Below are 20,017 nucleotides of genomic sequence, written 5' to 3' on the forward strand. Positions count from 1 at the left end.
ATACTCGTGGCATGAGGTTAGAGGTCATCAGCTCTTTGAATGACCCCAGAGGTCAATGGGGGGCTGGCCTCACCCAAAGACGAGCTCCAGCCAATCAGAAGCTGGAGTTTTCCTCCTCTGCTCTGCTTTCCCAGGGCCTCCCCGTATTCATGATGTTGATGACCTTAACCCTATTGATCATGACCAAACAGCCTAACCTTTAGCCATGTGGCGCCTGGACGTAACCTTCGCCTACACACCACAACATTTGGCAACATGAGTCGACAGATTTCACAGCCAGAAAACCATTTCCATTTTCTAATATATTGATAACCAGAGAATGTGAAGCACAAGGGCATCAATACAGACACTATTTCAAATTTTGTTCGGGCTTAACAAAACAAACCGTTCAATTGCTTTTAGAATTAAAAGATACTTCAATAGATGGTTTTTTAATTGTTTTTGTAAACTAATACATGTCAGTTGATTTTTTTTCAAGCACGCATTATGTCAGTAAACAAACTAATATCCACAAATTAATGATTAACTATACCAAAGGTGAGGATCTCATTGCACTCAGGATTGCATAAGCATGAAAGGGACATGTATGTCTCCTGGAAACATAATAATAGAAAGGAAAATACAAAAGTCTGAATCACATTATGGGATGCAATTAATCTGAGCATTGGCTTTGAGACTTAAATCATAACTATAAGGCTTTAGATGATTAAATCAATAGTTAGCCACAATCAATAGATAATTAAACTCAAACCCCCTTCATTTGATTGGATATTGAAGAGTGGAGGTGCATGTATTTGGCAGTAATCCCTTAAGATCATTACACTTTCATCGATACTGTAAGAATAATAAAAATGAGAAGAATTCAACATCCTTACATACAACACCAACTCTCCATTTTCAAAGTGATGACTGTGTTTACCTGAACCAATGGCTGCCTGTTTCACAGCCAATCTCACAGCTGGACCCCCCCTTTGTGTTACTATTGAATGAGGGCTGAGAGGGGAGGGTCATTGTCAAAAGGCACGGTCTCCGGATCAATACCTGAATTCATTAGGCAGCTGACTTGCTGCCATCAATATCTCCTCATAATTACCAGGTTCTGTGGTAGAAACAGATGCTGTTCAGTGTGACCTTATTACCAGTGGCCATTGGTTACTGATAATTTAGTGTTTAGTGTTTATCTTATGTTGTTGTCTTAGATGTCTGATACACAAAACAGGATTCCACACTGGACGTAAGAAATAGATTACTGTTCACTCAGTTGTTTTAAAACTAATGTATGAGGGTATGTGGTCTGTAGATCAGAAACATATGCTTAGGTGTATAAAAAGCTAGCATAAAGAAATTGAAGCTCTGTAATTGATGAAATGACAGACTGATAAAGCATATTTTCAAGGATCAAAAAGAAATCGGGGTGAACAGTGCAATAGTTTTGAAGATAAAGTAAGAGGACAACTGGATCAGAGAGGATTTTGAGTAACAATTTGCCGTGTGATAAAAACATGATGCTAGGTTTTTTTTTTTTTTTTATCATAACAAGGGCTCATTTGGATTCTTATAAATGCTAAAGACAGCTGCATTGAACCAAAAAAGTAAAACTCTACATCAAAAGTATTCATCCTACTGCTACAGTAGAATTAAAAACTGCTACGGTAGAATAAATGACACAAACAGAACAGCGCTGTAACATCATTTAAAAATACATGCCAGTGATATACAATTTGCTGCACACAGAAATTATGGTGATGAAAATAGATTACAGTAAAATTGATAAGACCAAGTTTGCCTTAGAAAGTTACTTCAGGTCACATCAAAATGTGCTTTTGGAGAAATACAAGCTATTCATGTCACACAAACAAATGTAAAGAAAGCCATGTACATCTTTATTGTACTGAAACTACAAGCCAAAGGTCTGTGTAGAGCTTGCTGTATCTTGATAGATTCCTGAGGATGTCCTATGAAAGAAATGGTCCATTCATCACCCTGTGGCTAAAATGACAATACTTGAAACATTGTGTAGTTCCTTGCTTGTGGCAGTTCCTCCTGAGAGCCACCGGGGTCCCCACACCTCCGTGAGTCACACACAGTCACACGCCCCTAGCCTGAGTTATTTGCGCATGCGTGAAAGGATCCCCCGGCACCCCAGTTCAGCCGTTGGTCCTCGGTTGCTGGCAGAAGTGAGTTTGTGGAGATACGGACAGCACGCACAGGAGCGGCGGTTCGCAGAGGTGGAAAAATGACACAACAGTTCGGATAATGGCGAAGTTTAAGATGAAAAACCTTCAGCACTGGTTGCTTTTTGTTTTGTTCCTTCCTTTATCGGGTAAGTGTCTGGTTTATGTTTTTGTCAGGTTCGCTGATAATGAGTATACTGACCCGATTTGCTGTCCGCGCGCACTGACCGTTTATTAACAGACGAACAGCGTATATTTACGTTAACTGTCACCGATAAAACGTTCTATTTAAACGTATTTTAAAAAACAAGCTTGATTTTTTTTTAAATATATCTGTTTCAAGAATACATAAAAGCAACTTGACTTAAACTCTACCCTCCTCAATATTCAGGGGTTGTCTCACCCATTTCATTTAACGTCATGCTATTTGTTGAATTATGAGTTCCCTTGTGACAGCAAATAAATCACCATACAATGTTTCTAAAAGATGCAAAGGGATTTTGCACAAGGTTATTGTTATTATACAGCTATAAAGTTGTTTTATAATTAGTACCAGTGCAGATAATTTGCATAATATTTCACTCGTACATGAAATGGCCCGTCACATTAACATTAACATTGTTGTGTAGCTGTTGTTTTGAACTATGAAGAAATAAAATCAGGTCTTAACTGGCATCATCTGTCTTTTCCTCCAGGTGTTTTATGTTTCAGCGAGTTGTCCTTCATCACAGAGCCCAGTGATGTTACTGCACTACCAAAGGACTCTGCTGTCTTAGACTGTCAGGCTCATGGGCAGCCTCCAGTCACCATCAAGTGGCTAAAGAATGGAGTTCGACTGGCAGAAAGTGAGCACATCCAGTTTCTGCCAAACGGCTCCTTGTACATACCAAAGATAAAGCATACCAAGGAGGAATCAGATGAGGGATTCTACCAGTGCCTCTCCCAAAACAAATATGGAGCTATCCTAAGCCAAAGATCACGTCTGACTATCGCAAGTGAGTATGGAGCCAAGAGTGGAGGGAATGTTCTTGTTGATGCTCTATTTCAAACAACATGAGAATGTTAGTGATGTACCTTTTGTAGTGTGAACACATTGGTATCAGAATGGCAAGTTCATGGGTTATTAACCTGGAGATGGGAAGCAGATGTACTCCTCCCCTCTCTTCTTCTTCTTTTTTTACTAGGGAAAAACTTCTTAAGTCTGGGTTTCCATGTTATTGGAAGTTGTTCAAGTTGTTGGCCATGCTTGAGTTTAAAGCTGTCACTTCAGTTATGGGATCATTTAAAGAGACAGTTAAAGATACATGGAGAGTCCATCTAAAAGCTCATAAAAACTCAGCGAGGCACACTGGATTCTAAGTATAGCTTTGCCCTTTCTAGAAGGAGGTACTTACTGCATGTAAACTTGAGAAAGTAATCAAAGAACATTTGCAAGTAGTTTGAAATAAGTTGTAGTTTTGTAAAGAAGTGACATTGCATTGTGGGTGCTGACTATGGCTCTGTGTAATTGCTGAATGGTCTGCCTCACAGAGGAATCCTGAAAGGCCATTTGGCTTTTAGCTTTTGTTTGGAGTAACCCTGACCGCCCCAGAAGAAAAGGCTACGTTTTCAGGGCATTTGTTTGTCCACATATCACTGGACAGAGCAGCTGTGTCTATTCAATGGGCCTGCTCTACCATGGACACTTTTCATTGGTCTTGGAAGGGATATCCCATGAGTGGTGTCATGGAAACTAGCTAGGCCTTCTGAAATATACTGAATTTGACATTGACAGTGACTTTGAGAGAAATCAAATTATGGAAAATGCTCAACAGCAAGAACCTTAAAAAACAAGCTGTTGCAAGGAAGGCATTCTAAATTTAGGAACTGACTTTTTTGAAAAAATGATATTCAGGCTATATATCTGCTGTGACAACCTAGTGGCAGTTGTTGTCAATCTTTGAAGAGCAACAAAAATACAAAACAGTTTACCTCACAAAACCCCCTCAAAAGTCAAGTTTGGTCTGAAGTCCAGCCTTTGTCCATGGAAGGGTTAAAGGTTTTCGATCAGCTGTAGGCAAAGAGTGGAGGATGGGCCTCCTCTGTGCTCCCCTTCTGTCCAGAGGTCCTGGGGGTCAGGGGTCAGTGGGGAAAGGCTTTGTGATGTCACAGGCCTGCTCTGGCTGAGCTGCCCTGCTGTTCTCTGCTCCAGCCCACAATCCCTTTCACTGGATTTGTCCCTCTGTTGCCCTGTCAAGCAGAGCCCTTTTGTTAAAGAAAGGCCAGGCTAGGTCATGTGAACCAACAAACCTGATATTTCAGTGAGCAGTGGTAAACCTTTCAAAACATGTTTACATACAGGGAGTATTTTTCCTTGAAGTTCTCTGAGTACATCCACAGTGTCAGCACCTCTTAGGTTCAGGGTGTCAGATGTCTCAGATATTTTTTTCTTTACAGAAAGATACATAATATATTTGCTTTTGTATTTATGAAGCAAAATAAGGCCACTTGGCATAAAATAAAAACAAAATAACCTGAGAACCACAATATTCTGCTCTTCAAAAGTAATGGTCAACTGACATCCATCAGGATCCAGTCTGGGCTAAAATTGAATGAACAGGGGGCTGAGGCCAACTTTGACCTCTTTAAGGAAACCTTTGTGCAGTTTGACCTAGACATTGATCTGTTCTCTACAACAGAGGTGACCATGTTAGCAAACAGTCTGTGCAGGCCACACCTACCAGCTACATCACTGTTTCCACCTAGAGTGAAGACTATTATTGCTCTGTGGAAAAAAAACCTGACACACTGCTTTTAACTTTTAACATGGTTCTGCAGGCTAATAAAGTCTGGATGGAAAACTCCTGGTTTTATGATAGTCACCATACAAAAGTATAACAATTTGATACATTATAATTGAACAGCTTGTCAATTTATTTTTATATGCAATTCAACAACTCATAAAATTACCAGATAGTTTTCCTTGCCTTGCTTCAAATCCAAAAGCCCACTTCACATAAGAAGATCCAACACCTATTTGTATAATATTGATGAGATTCACTCCTAAATTAAAGGATTGCTCTTTAGTTTGAGTCTCTCTGGGCTCAGGATTTGATGTTTCAGTGGGACAACAGGGTATTGATTTTCTTTAACATGATATTGACTTCCTTCCTGTGACTGAGGGGGGAGGGAAAGAGTTATCACTTAAATGAATGAAGGTCATTGGTCATATCAGATGAATGCAGATTGGGAGTTGTTAATTTTTATGGTGTTTTTTTGGAGGCCTTTTTTTATCTCTGAAATGAGTAAAAAGTACGAAAAGTGTGATTCAACTACAAACAAAATGTAGAAATGTTTGTGGTGTACTGTAAAAAGTATGTGCCTATTTAGTTTCTACGAAACAGGGTCAAGTAGAGGTGTATGATCAATTGTGGAATATGTGAATGTGAGATTTGTAAAATGTCATATGTCCCCTATATTGTATCACTCCAGATCCTCTACAAGAAATAGGATTGCTTTTTTAAACCCTGCATTGTTTTGGAAATTATGATACTCCACCTGCTTGTGATCCTTCTGATGCAAAGTGTATTGATTAGTGTTTTATCTATAACAATGCATCATTCAGTGTCATTCTTCCATTGATCCATTGATTGGACCAGCTGGTCAGTTTGGGACCCGATTACTCATATGCACAAAAGCAAGATCATTGTGCTTCACAGATCAATTCTTTTTATACAATCAGTTAACATCCATCAAAATCAGAGCTTTGCATGCATAATTTATTATATTTAACCAAAGGTTGAAGAGAAAGCTGCATTTAGCAGAGCTAAATGCTGTAATGAACCTACAGCTAGATTATATATCCAATCATTTCACAAGTTAATGGTAGGTATGTTTTTCTGCTGATGAGTAACTGATAAATTATTTTTTCCACAGGTATCTCAGAGTTTATGTTACATCCTGTGCCTATGGTGGTCACTGAGGGCTCAGTGGCACGATTCTCCTGTGCAGCCACCTCCAGTCCACAAGCCACCATCACCTGGGAGCTCAACCAAAGCACATTACCCGTACAAACTGACAGGTAGCTGCAGACACACCTAGAGTCATTATGCCACACATCTCATGGTCCCCATTTGTGATATCGTATAAAAAATAAATAGTTCCAGTTAAGTTTGACCAAAAGTTGCTTCTGATTTTTCCCAGGATAACAGTTCTACCCAATGGAGTCCTCCAGATCCATAATGTTCAACTGGAAGATGCTGGACTGTATCGCTGTGTCGCAACTAACATTGGTAGCCGTCTGAAGAGTAGGGAGGCCATGCTGACAGTCAACCAAGGTACAGAGACTGCAGTGACTGGGGTTTAGTTGTTCGATCATCATGTCAGGTAGAGGAAGCTGAATGTTTTTTGTTTTGTTATCTTTTTTAGGTGTTGGCACGAAACCACGTCAAAGGCCCAGGATCATTGCTGGACCTCAGAATGTCACAGTTTCGCTTCACCAAACTGTAGTGTTGGAGTGTGTGGCCACAGGAAATCCTTGGCCCATTGTCTCCTGGAGCAGAGCTGACAGTAAACCCATCGATGTGTATAACGCCAAGGTGCTGGGAAATGGAAACCTTGTTATTACTGATGTCAATTCCAAGCACAGTGGAGTCTACCTCTGCAGAGCCACCACCCCTGGAACCCGCAACTTCACCATTGCTGCAGCCAACGTCACAGTTCTTGGTACAGTAGATTCATCAGTTATTGAAAACACCTCCCCTCTGCTTTTTTATATCATAGTAGGTTTTTCATCTAAATAGTTGTACCAAATGAACCACATTTTCATGACTTTTCTGTGACTCTTCTACTTTCAGTGCCACCATCCATTGTCGAGAGGCCTGAGAGCCAGACCCGTCCAAGAGCAGGCACTGCCCGCTTCATGTGTCAAGCTGAAGGCGTGCCTCCCCCTCGTATCAGTTGGCTGAAGAATGGTCAAGAAGTTCACTTAAATGGGAGAATTAAGATGTACAACAGGTAATACCTGACACAAACATAACAAAGTACTGTCTTAAAGTGCTTGTTGCAAAACTAATTGATATTTTTTCTTTGATCTCTCAGTAAATTGGTGATCACCCAGATAATCCCTGAGGATGATGCCATCTATCAGTGCATGGCAGAGAGTGAACAGGGCTCTGTGCTGTCCTTGGCACGCCTCATTGTTGTCATGTCCGAGGACAGGCCCAGTGCACCAAGAAATATCCACGCTGAGACCATCTCTAGCTCTGCTATTTTACTGGCCTGGGAGAGACCTCTCTACAATGCAGACAAAGTTATTGCCTACTCCATCCACTACATGAAGGCTGAAGGTGAGACAAAGAGGAAGAGCTGTTGAGCTGTTTTTCTGGGTTTTTTCATTTGGTTTCAACAAATCAGCGGGGTAAGTGGAAGTGGGACAAGATACAAGATGACAGCCAGCGACAATAAGCTTTCTCGGCTCTCACATGTGATCAACTTTCCCTGGTGAAGGCCATCTGTTGTTGCTGCACAGTGCAAAGGTCAATGGCAACTTCACTGAAATAACAACAAGCTTAGCTGGCTATTGTCCACTCTGCAGCTCTCTCAGCTAGAAGTTAAAGGGACATGGTAGCTTTTCAAGGCCTCAGGCTTATTAACTAGCATTGGAAGGAAATGCCTAATTTTAAACAGTACGTGTATAGTCAAGTAAAATCATTTGGTCAAGTGTGCTGTTAAAGCTGGCACATTTGTAGATGTTCTAATGAGATTTTCTTGACACACTAGAAGCAGTTGTGTGGCCTTGCCTTGCATTAGATATCTTTATGAATTAAGTGGCATTCAGAAACTAATGACTGTTTATCTACCAGAGAATTGACGATGATTCCTTTCCCTCTGACCTACTTTCTAACCTGCACTGCCGTGTCTGCCCATTGTCAGGTCTCAACAACGAAGAATATCAGGTTGTCATTGGAAACGACACAACAAGTTACATCATCGATGACCTTGAGCCAGCTCGAAACTACAGCTTTTACATTGTAGCTTATATGCCAATGGGAGCCAGCCGTATGTCGGACCAAGTCAGTCAACATACCCTTGAGGATGGTAAGCACAGAGCACTGAGACTCCCAGCATTCCTTGCAATAAATCACTCTGGCAGTTAAGCATAAATGCAGGCAAGTGGTGTGTGCAAAGAGCACACATGAGGTGGAAATAAGGCTAATAGGAATGCTCTCGTTGCTTTTGTACATTCCACTTCACAAAACTTCATCAAAAATAGAATTACAAAAGTTTGACTTCTTGTGAGGACACTATTATCACATCAGAGTCAAATGAATGTGTTATATCTCTTTCTTTCTGCAGTGCCTTTGCGTACCCCAGAGCTAAGTTTGACCAGCCAAAGCTCCACAGATATCCAGGTGAACTGGCAGCAGCTGCCTGCCAAGGTGAGCCGTGGTCGTGTGTCTGCATACAGACTCTCCTATCGCACTGCAGCAGACAGCACCGTCATCGCTGTAGAGCTGCCTCAGAACAGCACCGAGTATCTGCTCGAGGGCCTGCAGCCGGACACCATCTACCTGCTTCGCATGGCTGCGGCCACTCGTGTGGGCTGGTGTGAGCCATCTGCATGGACCTCGCACCGAACACCCAAGACCTCCAGCAGCAAAGGTAAAGTACTTAAAGCTGAGAAAAAAATGTGATATTGTTTTAGGGGCTGAAATACTGCAGTTAACTGATAAATAGTAAACTTTATACACCTAACTTCTACACTGAGAAAGTCTGAATGCCTGACTTAATGTATTAGGTGTCCACTAGGATAAGAAGCAAAGAACAGGTACATGCCACTAAGTGATAACTGTGCTTCAACTTGCATCACATTTCTGCTGTGGTGCTCCTAGAGTGCCAAGATGATCACTCAAGCTCAAGCAGAGGAGCCAGCCTATGACTAAAGTTTGCTCTCATAGCATTGTCCCACAGTCTTTGTGTTGGTTACCCAGGAACCTTTGCCCTTCGCTGTCAGTGATGTTAGAGCGGCCTCAGTCACGGGTCATAAAGAGAGGGCCTCAGGCATCTATGTGAGAGAAAGAATAGCCCCTTTTCATGGGGTGGTGTGTTGGGGGGAGCTGTTTGTTCACCACAACTGGATTTTTTTTGTGATTAGAAGTGTGGATGATGGAGAACATCACCAAAACCAGCCTATTTACAGAGTTATACTTCTGTTTTAAAAGGGAAAGCTCTACTTTATCAATGATTTTGTTTATAAGTGTCACCTCCGTTGACTCAGTTATGTTTCGTAAATGTTTGTCAATTGTTTACACACCTTTTATTTTTCCCCTGTAGTGCCTTCAGCTCCTATTCTAGAACTTGAGCCGCTTAACTGCACCTCCATTGTGGCCCGCTGGCAAAGCTCCTCAGAATCTGTGGCTGTCCAGGGTTACCAGCTTTGTTACCATGAAGAGGGACAACCAGAGCAACCCATCATTCAGCTCAAAGCTCAAATCTATACCCACACCATCAGTGGCCTTGGTGAGTTATACACTTTTGCCTGAACAGTTACTTTTTGCTGGATGATGAGACGGAGGAGCAAAGGAAAAACACAAAATGTGTGAGAGAGTGACCAATAGGACCCCTCCCAGATAGGTCCGGGTGAGAATGATATAATTCAAGGGGCAGTTGGACTCTGAATTTGCATTTCCACCCTCTGTCCTAATCAATATGTGCTGACCCCTCTTGCCAAAACACCGGCCCTCTCCAGTCTGGCTTTGGTATTGTGTGAGACCAGGCTCCCAAGGTTAGAGGTTAGGGTCCAGATGTCCCTCCCACCATCGTTTCCCACCCCGCAGCTTGCATAATTACCCCTGGCCATTGTGTTGTGTTCAGGGCCAGACCTGCCCTTGAAGACCCAGGCTACTACCCCCATTCGCTGGACACTAGAGCACACAAACAAAGACCCCTGAGACTGGCCAGAGAAGGGCTGAGCCACTGACCTCTAGCCGTGAGACAGCAGTCCTGGTTAATGTCCCTGCCCCCACTGGTCATCTGTGCTGTCCATGTAAATAACCCACAGCATCATATTGAATCTGTTTATAACACCAAAATACAACTTCATGTTGTTTGACTCTTCGAGCACACTGATGATACTGTGCGTGTATCATCACCAAAATGATGCTGAGAAGGTGTAAACAAATTGGTTGATACTTGTTTCTTCTTCTTATATTAGCACATTTTTATTTTAGTAAATTGTCACAATATTACACCTTACAGTTTGTTCCCTAATAGTCAGAGCACTGGGTCCGCATCCCACAGTACTATTCATTTATTTCATTTATTTATTTCAGTACATGTCCTGTTTTGCAGCCATGTTCTTTCCTGTGTTGCTCCAAGTTTAAGGCTATTACACAAGGGCAGCAGGAAGAGCGTGAAAAAGGGAACAAAAGGGGCCCAGCTCCTATCCCTCAGTCCTGGGCCCAGATTCCCTGTGTTCTATCTTGGCCTGACCTGGTGACCCCAGTCAACTCCCCCCAGTCCCATGGGCCTAGGATCCCAGCAGCTGAATGTGGCCCCAGGGCCCTGCCCCCACATCAGACCTGGACACATCCCCTACACTGGTCAATACTCATTGGCTGATGTTTCATGCATAAAACTAATCACAACACTCCCCAAAATATCCACATTGAGAAGCTAGAGCAGATGTTAGTTTTTTAGGGTGTCATTGCAAACTTGAAGTTTACAGCCCACCCCCCACTCAGGAAGCTAATATTTGCATGGCGTTCAGTGTCTTATAATATCCCTCTCTTTTAGTTTACATCACAAACTAGATTGCATCTTATCCCACCACACCCCTGTTGTTAAACGTGCACCTTGGAAACTTGTCTTTTTCAATGTTTTTTGTGCCCAATCTGGCTTTCTGAAAGGGAGTCAGCAGTATTTTGTGTGAATTTTTATTGTGGTTATTGATCCTGTCACCATAGTTACTGGGTAGTACTTGGGGCAAGCGGCTCTTTCTCATGGTCCTAAAACATGATAAATGAGAGGTTAGGAGACTCTGCATTGTTCCAAATGAGGAACGGACAGTGCTGACCTTCAAACTCCTGCCTCCTGCAGTCAACTATCAATGTGTCTGTCTTCTATGAAAAAGTGCATGCTGTTCTTTTTGATAACCTTCACTTTGGGTGTTTTAATGATAATGGTTTCTGATATTGCAATGGACTTGGCCCCAGAGACTTTCACTTTAACTTTGAGCAACAGAATTTGTTGTAATTGGATTATTTTCAAACTCCAGATCCAAGGAGGAAGTACCATGTGAAGATTCTGGCTGTCAGTCAGGCTGGAGAAGGATATCAGACAGACCAAACAGTCAGCACACCAGGATGTGTGTGTAAGTATTTTCACATAGTTCCCTCCAAAAATCCAGTAAAATGTTGGAAATCTTTTTCTTCAAAACAAAACCTGATTAAAAACACATGCATTTTGTTTACATCCTTCAGCGGCGAGAGACCAGCCTGCAGCATCTCCTCCACCACCAGACCATGTGACTGTCATTGGAAACAGTTCATCCACAGTTTCTCTGCGCTGGAGCCGTCCTGCTTTTCCATCTGGAAAGACTGTTAGCTACACAGTCCGCTGCACACCTGTGGGAACCCATAATGCCTCAGCTATACGCTACATACAAGTGTAAGAAGAAAACAGAATCAGTTCTTACCTCTTTATAATAGATAAAGACTGAGAAGATCACTTACAGTGGCATAACACTAGATGTTGGAAAACGGGTTGTTGATATGGTCCCTTTTTTATCATTACCTGTTTATAAAAGGGATGTAAAAATTAAAGAATCATTTCAAATGCTGTTTGTCCACAGAACCAAGCAGAGTGTCGTGGTTGAAAATTTGGTTCCAAACACTCGCTATGAGTTTGTTGTGCGTCTCCATGTGGACCAGATGTCAAGTCCCTGGAGTTCTGTCCTCTACCACCGGACTCTGCCAGCAGGTGATAATCGGTTACGACTATCCTCTCACAAAACTGCAGATTTTTGTGTAAATATTGACAAGAATTTTTTATAATGAAAGTGTTTTTTCTGTGTACAGCACCCAGCCAGCCACCTGCAGGAGTAAAAGTTACTCTGATAGAGGATGACACTGCTCTGGTGTCCTGGAGGGAGCCGACTGAGGACAATGTGGTTGTTACACGCTATACCATCCTGTATGCGTCTCAGAAAGCCTGGATGGCTGGACATTGGCAGATAATACAGCGAGAGGGTGAGTATCATCTGTCATATTGTAGCCATAGTTGTGAAAGTAAAAGATGCATGCTGTTTAGGATTATTTTACATAATAAGGTTTGTCCATATCACTTTGTAGCACTTCTGATCCTTGCTGCACATGTTTCTGCTCCTTTTACAGGAACTCACACAATGGCCCTGCTGGAGAAGTTGGAGCCAGGGAATGTGTACTTGGTAAAGATCTCTGCTTCCAATCAGGTTGGAGATGGACCTTTCTCCAACATTGTAGAGCTGGCTCTGAAGCGTGGGACTGGTCATCGCAGCAAGAACCCCCGGCACTCTGACCGGTTCCTGGAAACCACAGGTAGGCATCTTAAAGAGCAAACAAGATAGAGGGTCTAAAGACTTTTGAAAAAAATATCTTTACTAAGTTTTGTTTCATTTTCAACACTAATAAAGTTACTTTTATTTTTGATTTAATAATTTAGTTTTAATTTAAGGCTGAGAATGATCATCCTCTGTAACCCAACTTCTTCTGAACTTCTTCAACTCTGCGTTTTATCTTCCAGTGTTATCTGATGGTCTTTACCACATAGACCAGAGATCCATGACAGGGATCATTGTTGGTGTAAGCATTGCCTTGGCCTGCATCGTTATGTGTGCCTTGATCCTCATCAGTAAGGGCAAGCCAAGGTAACTGTTTAACTCATTTGTAATTAAAATACATGTAAAAACACAGATTACGCTCAAAATAAGAAACACATAGAAGGGTATTTTTTCAGTTTTGTTAACATTTATCTTTGCCTGATCATCAGAAAATCCTCGGGACAGAAAGTCATCGCAGTAGGAGTGACTGAAGATCCACGTGGTGGTTTGTCCCTAATAAATGAACACCATGCAGACAACATCGAGGCTCTTATACCCATGATGCGTGAACACTTTTTGGATGCTAAGGTGAAACAACTAGCCCTTCCCATTAGCTAGTGTCATAGATTTAATACTTTTGCAAATATATTATTATGTGTGCACTTGTTTCGATCTATATTTCTCATTAAAACTCTCCTCTGTTCCAGGGCGGATCTAATATGATCATAAACAGTGCTGGTCCAGTCAGCAGCAAGAACCAGAACAGGAGGTGGCTGCTCTTCCAGAGAGAGATGAAGAATCCAGATGAGTGTGATGTAAGTGATGCAGCATCATTCAGCCCTTTCCTCTGCCCTGTCTGCCAGCTTGCTTTATTTAATTTGAGCCTTATCTCTTTGTACCTCTGTAGCTTGAGAGCAGAGCCAGCTTATATGAGGCTGGAAAAACCGTTCTGAGATACGAAGAGCCTTTAGGCGCGGCCCCCCTGCCTCCTTCGTCCCAGGAGATCATCTTTGGACCTTTCCATGCAGAAAGCTCCCACACCAGTGAGGGTAGTCAAGAGACGGGAGACTCTGGACACTACTCCAACGAAGAGAGCAACGAGGAGCTGAGCAACCCTTCCACAAGCCAGAGCTCCAGACCTGAATCCTTTGGATCAGATGATGTTGTTGCTGTTCCTGAGCTGAAGCACTCTTTTCAGGTGGAAAATGAGGAGATGCTGAGCCGTCCCCTCCATCACTCCTCCACCCGTGATGCTCCTCAGCTCTGCTGCACTTCTGAAGGCCCCCATCCTGCCCCAAACACTTCCCAATCAGTCGGCTCCTGACACCACGCGGCCTGATCTGTCTCCAGCAGCCGGAGTCGAGCCACTTCTACCTCGTTTGCTTCCTGAGTTGAGCCTCTCAGTTATTTCCTGAGGCACATGCGATCAGGAAGTCAGCTGCCGCGACGGAGGGAATGTGCTTTGCTTCGGATCTACCTCAGGATTTTGTATGAATGTTTGTTATAACATTTTATTTCCATTTTTTACAACTTTCTACCTTTTGTCTGTGTTTGGCCTTGTGTGTCCTAAACCAAAGCTCACCCACGATGAATGTTAAAAAGAATGTTTAAAATGTACGCTGATACATTTACAATATATTTAATTATTTTCGAGCAGAGGGCGTATTTGAGCCCGTTGAACTGATTTATCTACCTCCATTTTCTGTTATTGTAGATACATTACTACCTCCTTTTCACCATATACGGTGCAGTATTATCTCAGACTCAGGGGACAAGGTGAAAAATGTTCATTACCGCGTCTTTCTTATTTACCTCTGTTGGGGCGTTATTTTCCTAATGTCTTCAAACTTTAAGTTCTCTGAGCTTTAATTTTCACGTTTGAAAGAGCTTTTTTTTCCACATTCTTTTTGAATGCTGTATGTTGTGAAATAACAAAGTGCATTAGATATTGTCAAACTATTTCAGCTTTATTACAAATTATGGTTTGGCATTTTCAGTGCATTGAACTCAAAGCTTTAACTTGGCCTTAATATCAAAAAGGGCTTTGCATACTAAAGGATACGGGATCCAAAGATGGGATATATTGTACCCAAAGAGTTTTGATAATACAAAGATATTCTAAGGCAACCAAAATATAAAGTGGATGTATATTTGAGGTTGCATTTGCCAAATATTGTTCTTACCAATGATGTAAATTTCCTTTAGGATGGTGGTTTGATGCTTTTCTCAGTGTAAATTTTCCTGATGCTTTATTCTGGTGAAAGCTTTAGCACAAGTCTGCCCGGCCTGTGTCCCATTTGCCTTTTAGACCATTGCTAACCGCAGCGGTGATACCGATGCTATTATCCAAAGAGTTGTCTGCTTCCTCAGATGGGTACGGCTTTTTTATTCTGCTGATCCTTGGTGCCATGAGGTGGAAATTATTGACACAAGACCAAAGATCTGGTGTGTCCTGCCAGTGATGGATGATGATAAATATTCTCGGTCCAGGGTAAATCATCTGTTACAGTTCACCAGTACTGCTGAGCGGGGAGGAATCGCTTTCTTTCTCTCTCCCCTCGATTTCCTGTCCAGGTGTGACAATGAAGGATTCTGACTATCAACATAGAAACCCAATGTGTGAACAGCAACATAATCAATTTTTATATCTTTGTAATACAAATAATCCTAACCAAAGAAACCTTGAAGTCTCTGTTATGTAGTGATTTTCTTTGGTTTTCATTTTCATTATTTGCATTTAAATGTGATATGATTTCAAAAAGTTTTGGTTGCTAGATGAGCATTTTCTTTATTTCTAAAGCTTGAGATGTCATCAACTGTTCTGCTGTCTTTTTTATCACCACAAGATTTCACCTGACTGATACTTAGGTTACAATGTCTTCTTAGAGCATGGTGTTGTGAACAAAAACATTTCCCAGTTGTAATGTGACATTTTAGTAAGTTGAAGAAGCTGATTTCAAGTTCAGAGTTTGTCTGTGTCCTGTATTTTTATGAGAAGGGTTCATTTGAAAGCCACAGATGAATTTGCTGACTTAACTCAGGTGCCAAATGTAGATTTAGAGTTTAGGCTAAACTGTTATTATTTAAGTTATGGTTTTCTGATATTTCTGCTTTTGAATACCAAAATATGTCTTTAATCCAAAGAGAGCAACAAAATGAATTATTTTAAGTGTTGAAATGTTGCAACAGACTTTTTTGATACTCTCAAGGTGATCGCGAATACTAGTTATTAAAATTGTTCTTGAAAAATACATTTCCTGTTTTTGTTTTTGTGTTTCCTTGTGAAAGTTTAAAGGAGAATCTTTGAAGTGTTGCATTTTCTCATCAATTTTAAGCTCCACAAACAGTTTGTGAGACTTCAAGAGAACACCAACAATGATACTGTTTCTCAAAGAAGCAGTTTCTTTTACATGCAAAACTCTCTGAGATAGTATTCAAAACAGTTAAAGTAAGATTTTGATATTTTCAGTTACCTTTCAATAGAGTGGACACTTCCTGCTTAGTAGGAATTATTCAAATTGTACTTCTTTTTTTTCTTCTTTGTTTTTCTTTCTTCATGAATTAGTTTTCTTTCTGCCGCCTGATTATTCACTGTTTATGGAACTGAATTCACTGAAAATAATATAATTAATGAAAGTATTTAAAAACCTGATGAATCTAGAAATATTTAAGTTGTGTCATAAAAATTTGGGACTTATCTGGTATGAGAGTTTTTCTACATTTTTAGTTTATTACATAATTTATTTTTACAAAATAAAAATGTGGGTAATAATAAAACTGTAGTACAGTCATACCAATTTGATAGAAGGCATTTTGATGCAATATGTAAGTTGGGACCTAATATCATATGTATTTTTTATTTATCCATAGAGCCCAGTTATGGAAACCTATTTTATGGAAAGTTAAAGGAGACACACTCTTCAAGAAAAAAAAATCCCAGAAAAGTTCTAACACTGAAATAGATGCCCAAAGCAAACACAAATCCCATTCAAAAAGGCAAAATATCCTTCATCAAAGATTTTTATTTTCTGTATTGTTCGATTAAATTTTATTTTGAATGTAAAATAATAATAATAATAATAATAATAATAATAATAATAATAATAATGATAATAATAATAATAATAATGGGTATATATTGACACTTTAATCTACAAAGAGATAACAGAGGGGGCATTTTAGGTAAATTATATAAAAAAAATACATTAATAAATGTAGAAGGGCACAAGGTCCCTATGGTTGGGCCATGACATATGTGACTGAATTAATCTTAAAAACAATTCTAAAAACAACATTCAGCCATGGACATCAATCCAGAATATATACCAGTTTGACTAAGAGAAAAAACAAGGTCCGTGGACTCAATCTAAGAGAGATCTTTCACGAAAACTGTACTTTGACGTGTGTGACAGAAGATCCAGCAGGGGGCGGTAACCAGACACAACCGCTGCAGTTAGTAGGGAAAAGGGAGAAGAAGAAACGGGGCGGTCTTGTTTTCATCCTCCGTTTCTCACAGCACTTCAGCTGTGAAAATGAGGATCGAGAAATGTTATTTCTGCTCGGGACCAGTGTACCCTGGTCACGGAGTTATGTTCGTACGGAACGACTGTAAGGTAGGATACAACATTTCTACCTGGGTTATCCTCTAACTGCAACAGAAACACTCGTTTGACTTCCAGTGCTGGTTTGTTAGCCTGGTGGCTAATGTTAGCTCAGAGACGTAACGTGCTGGCTTCACTCACGTGGGATGAAAAAAATGCTTTATAGAAAGAAACGTGTTTCACGTCTTTCTCGGTCATATTACAGCTTGCTTTTAAACAAATACGCCTTAAACTATCTGGTATCTGTTTAATGTTCGCACAGCTATTGTATAAAAACCAACGTTGATGGAAATCGGGACATTTAACTGTTGGGCCTTGTCATTACCTTGAAGAGTAATTACGCCCCCTATTGGTTCGTGTCATAACAACAATCTGGCAAAAATGTGTTTTTTTCTGAGCGATTTTATTTCTAACTTCGTTTCCGCGTTAAGGATGTCTTATATTATCAGCTTGCTTCAAAAATTCTGTAAAGTATCGCTGATTGGAACAATATATTTGAGGAACTATATTTTGCCTTAAATATCTTTTTCAAAGTAGTTTCCCAATTTGAATTTAACCCAACTAATATTTATAGATGGTTGACTAGAGAAAAGTAGTTCAGAAAGTCCTAACAACAGTTATACAAACTCATCTACCGTTTCAAAGACTGTCAATGTGCTTTTGTTTTTCCTTGAGATAATTTTCTTGTCTCCCCTCTAAATGAATACAGTCATTCAGATTCTGCAGATCGAAATGCCACAAAAACTTCAAGAAGAAGCGTAACCCAAGAAAGACCAGATGGACCAAAGCGTTCAGAAAAGCATCAGGAAAGGAGTTGACTGTGGTAGGTGTACACCTGTGAACTACTATTTCTGTGTCATAAATGTTTCAGAGTGTCATACTTATAAAGAATTCCTTTCTTTCAGGACAATGCTTTAGAGTTTGAGAAACGCAGAAACACCCCTGTTAAATATAACAGGCAGCTCTGGGACAAGACAGGTACAGATTCTTACAATATCTCACTTGAACCCAATGTTATGTATTATAATGGTGAACTAACAAGTTATGTGTTACTTCATTTCTACAGTGGAGGCCATGAAGAGGGTGGAAGAAATAAAACTGAAACGACAGGCCAAATTCATCATGAACAGGTCAGCAAGTTATTTATTTTCATTTGGTTGCATCTTTTTGTTGTGATTTCATGACATTGTGGCTTCTGTAAAGAAATTGGTCTCACCTTTCATTGTTTTCTCCTATATTTAGATTAAAGAAGGGCAAACAGTTGGAGAAGGAGGAGGCCATCAGCGAAGTCAAGAAAAATATCCACCTTATCAAAGCACCACATGCTGGTAAGTCATGAAATGGCAATGTTATAGGGGAACATCTTGAAACAGGCTCCAGGAAGCACAGTTTTTTGCACACGTGGCTCATACTAGTGTCACTATTGTAACAGATCAAATGACTATTCACTGTATATTTAAGCACACAAGCATCTCAGACATAGTAACCAGCCAAGATAAATTCTGTGCATCTAATTTCACTCCATTTATTAATGAGTTAGTGGGGAGACTATGAATGTTTTGACCATCTGTGAGAATCTAGATTTTGGATTTATAATTATACTCTTAATTTTTATCAATTGTTTTGTATCTGTCCTAATGTTGCTTTTACAGGGAAGGCAAAACAGTTGGAAGACAAAATGGTGCAGAAGTTACAAGAAGACGTGGACATGGGTGATGAAGACATTTGATCGTATAAGCAAAGGCATCTCCTCTGTGTTTAAACCTTTGAGCAAGTTTAATATGTTTTCTTTTATACTTCTGTTTTGGAATCAGATTTCTGTATGCCTGACTGCGGGCATATTAATGAATTCAGCTTAAGATGGCTGTATGAGAATAAAAATCTTTTTCTAAAACGGAAATGTTATCCACTTAAATCCCACTGAGTTTTTCATGGTTGGGTCTGTAAAGAAATCACTTCATCCTGTTGAATTGTATATTGTATAAGTAAGTGCAGAAAACGGACAAAGAATAAAACTGTTTTTGTGAATCGTTCACCTTTATTTATAGATTTCAGCTTAACTAGAAGGAACGAATGTGTTGATTTTTCTGTATGAGAAAACATGAGAAGTGGAAGGCAAAGAGCTACCTCTTATCACATCCTTATTTCATAATTGGTCCAAGTGATGCTTTACTTCACCTGCAACATGAGCCTTGGTGGGCACAACATCCCAAACAGCATCACCACTATCAGCAGTAACTGGCTCTGTTTGACAGCATGTAAACTACCATCAATGTATTCATTTTCTACCACTTATCCTGTGGTTAGAGGCTGTCACAGCTGTCTCTGTGCAAGAGGTGGGTTAATACACAGACTGGCTGATACACAGAGACAGACAACCTTTTCATGTGCACGCTAACACCAATGGGCGATTTAATATCGCCAATAAACCTGATGAGTGTATCTTTGGACTATGGGAGCAAGCTGGACTACTTGGAGAGGAACCAGGCATTCAGTGGGAGAACATGCAAACTCCACACAGAACCCCCACCTTGCCTGATCAGGGATTAAAACTTTTGACCCTCTTGCTGTGAAGCAACAGCACCAGCCACTGCATCACCATGCAGCCCTTGCACACTACCTACCTACTCTATTGTGATAACCTCAATGAGGGAAGTGTATTAAATTAATATAACTGAAAGGCT

General features: G+C 40.5%; 2 protein-coding genes across 2 annotated transcripts; both read left to right on the top strand.

The window, feature by feature from the left end:
* Nucleotides 1-2,197: 2,197 nt before the first annotated feature.
* LOC141796975 (protogenin B-like) lies at nucleotides 2,198-15,851 on the top strand. Its single transcript, XM_074678328.1, has 19 exons — nucleotides 2,198-2,323; nucleotides 2,870-3,169; nucleotides 6,090-6,234; nucleotides 6,357-6,490; nucleotides 6,582-6,878; nucleotides 7,010-7,169; nucleotides 7,254-7,501; nucleotides 8,088-8,252; nucleotides 8,511-8,816; nucleotides 9,489-9,674; nucleotides 11,431-11,526; nucleotides 11,636-11,822; nucleotides 12,007-12,134; nucleotides 12,233-12,403; nucleotides 12,548-12,730; nucleotides 12,936-13,059; nucleotides 13,182-13,320; nucleotides 13,440-13,547; nucleotides 13,640-15,851. Exons 1-19 carry the CDS (start codon nucleotides 2,257-2,259, stop codon nucleotides 14,054-14,056), a joined length of 3,561 nt encoding a protein of 1,186 aa, XP_074534429.1. The 5' UTR covers nucleotides 2,198-2,256; the 3' UTR covers nucleotides 14,057-15,851.
* Nucleotides 15,852-17,186: 1,335 nt separating this feature from the next.
* On the top strand, nucleotides 17,187-19,355 carry rsl24d1 (ribosomal L24 domain containing 1). The gene is made up of 6 exons (XM_074678373.1): nucleotides 17,187-17,345; nucleotides 18,043-18,156; nucleotides 18,239-18,311; nucleotides 18,400-18,463; nucleotides 18,576-18,661; nucleotides 18,986-19,355. Exons 1-6 carry the CDS (start codon nucleotides 17,265-17,267, stop codon nucleotides 19,060-19,062), a joined length of 495 nt encoding a protein of 164 aa, XP_074534474.1. The 5' UTR covers nucleotides 17,187-17,264; the 3' UTR covers nucleotides 19,063-19,355.
* Nucleotides 19,356-20,017: the final 662 nt, after the last annotated feature.

The sequence above is a fragment of the Halichoeres trimaculatus genome, unplaced genomic scaffold, assembly GCF_033239565.1.
Source record: "Halichoeres trimaculatus isolate MK-OKI-2021-1 unplaced genomic scaffold, fHalTri1.1 fHalTri1_scaffold_10, whole genome shotgun sequence".
Taxonomy (NCBI): Eukaryota; Metazoa; Chordata; class Actinopteri; order Labriformes; family Labridae; genus Halichoeres; species Halichoeres trimaculatus.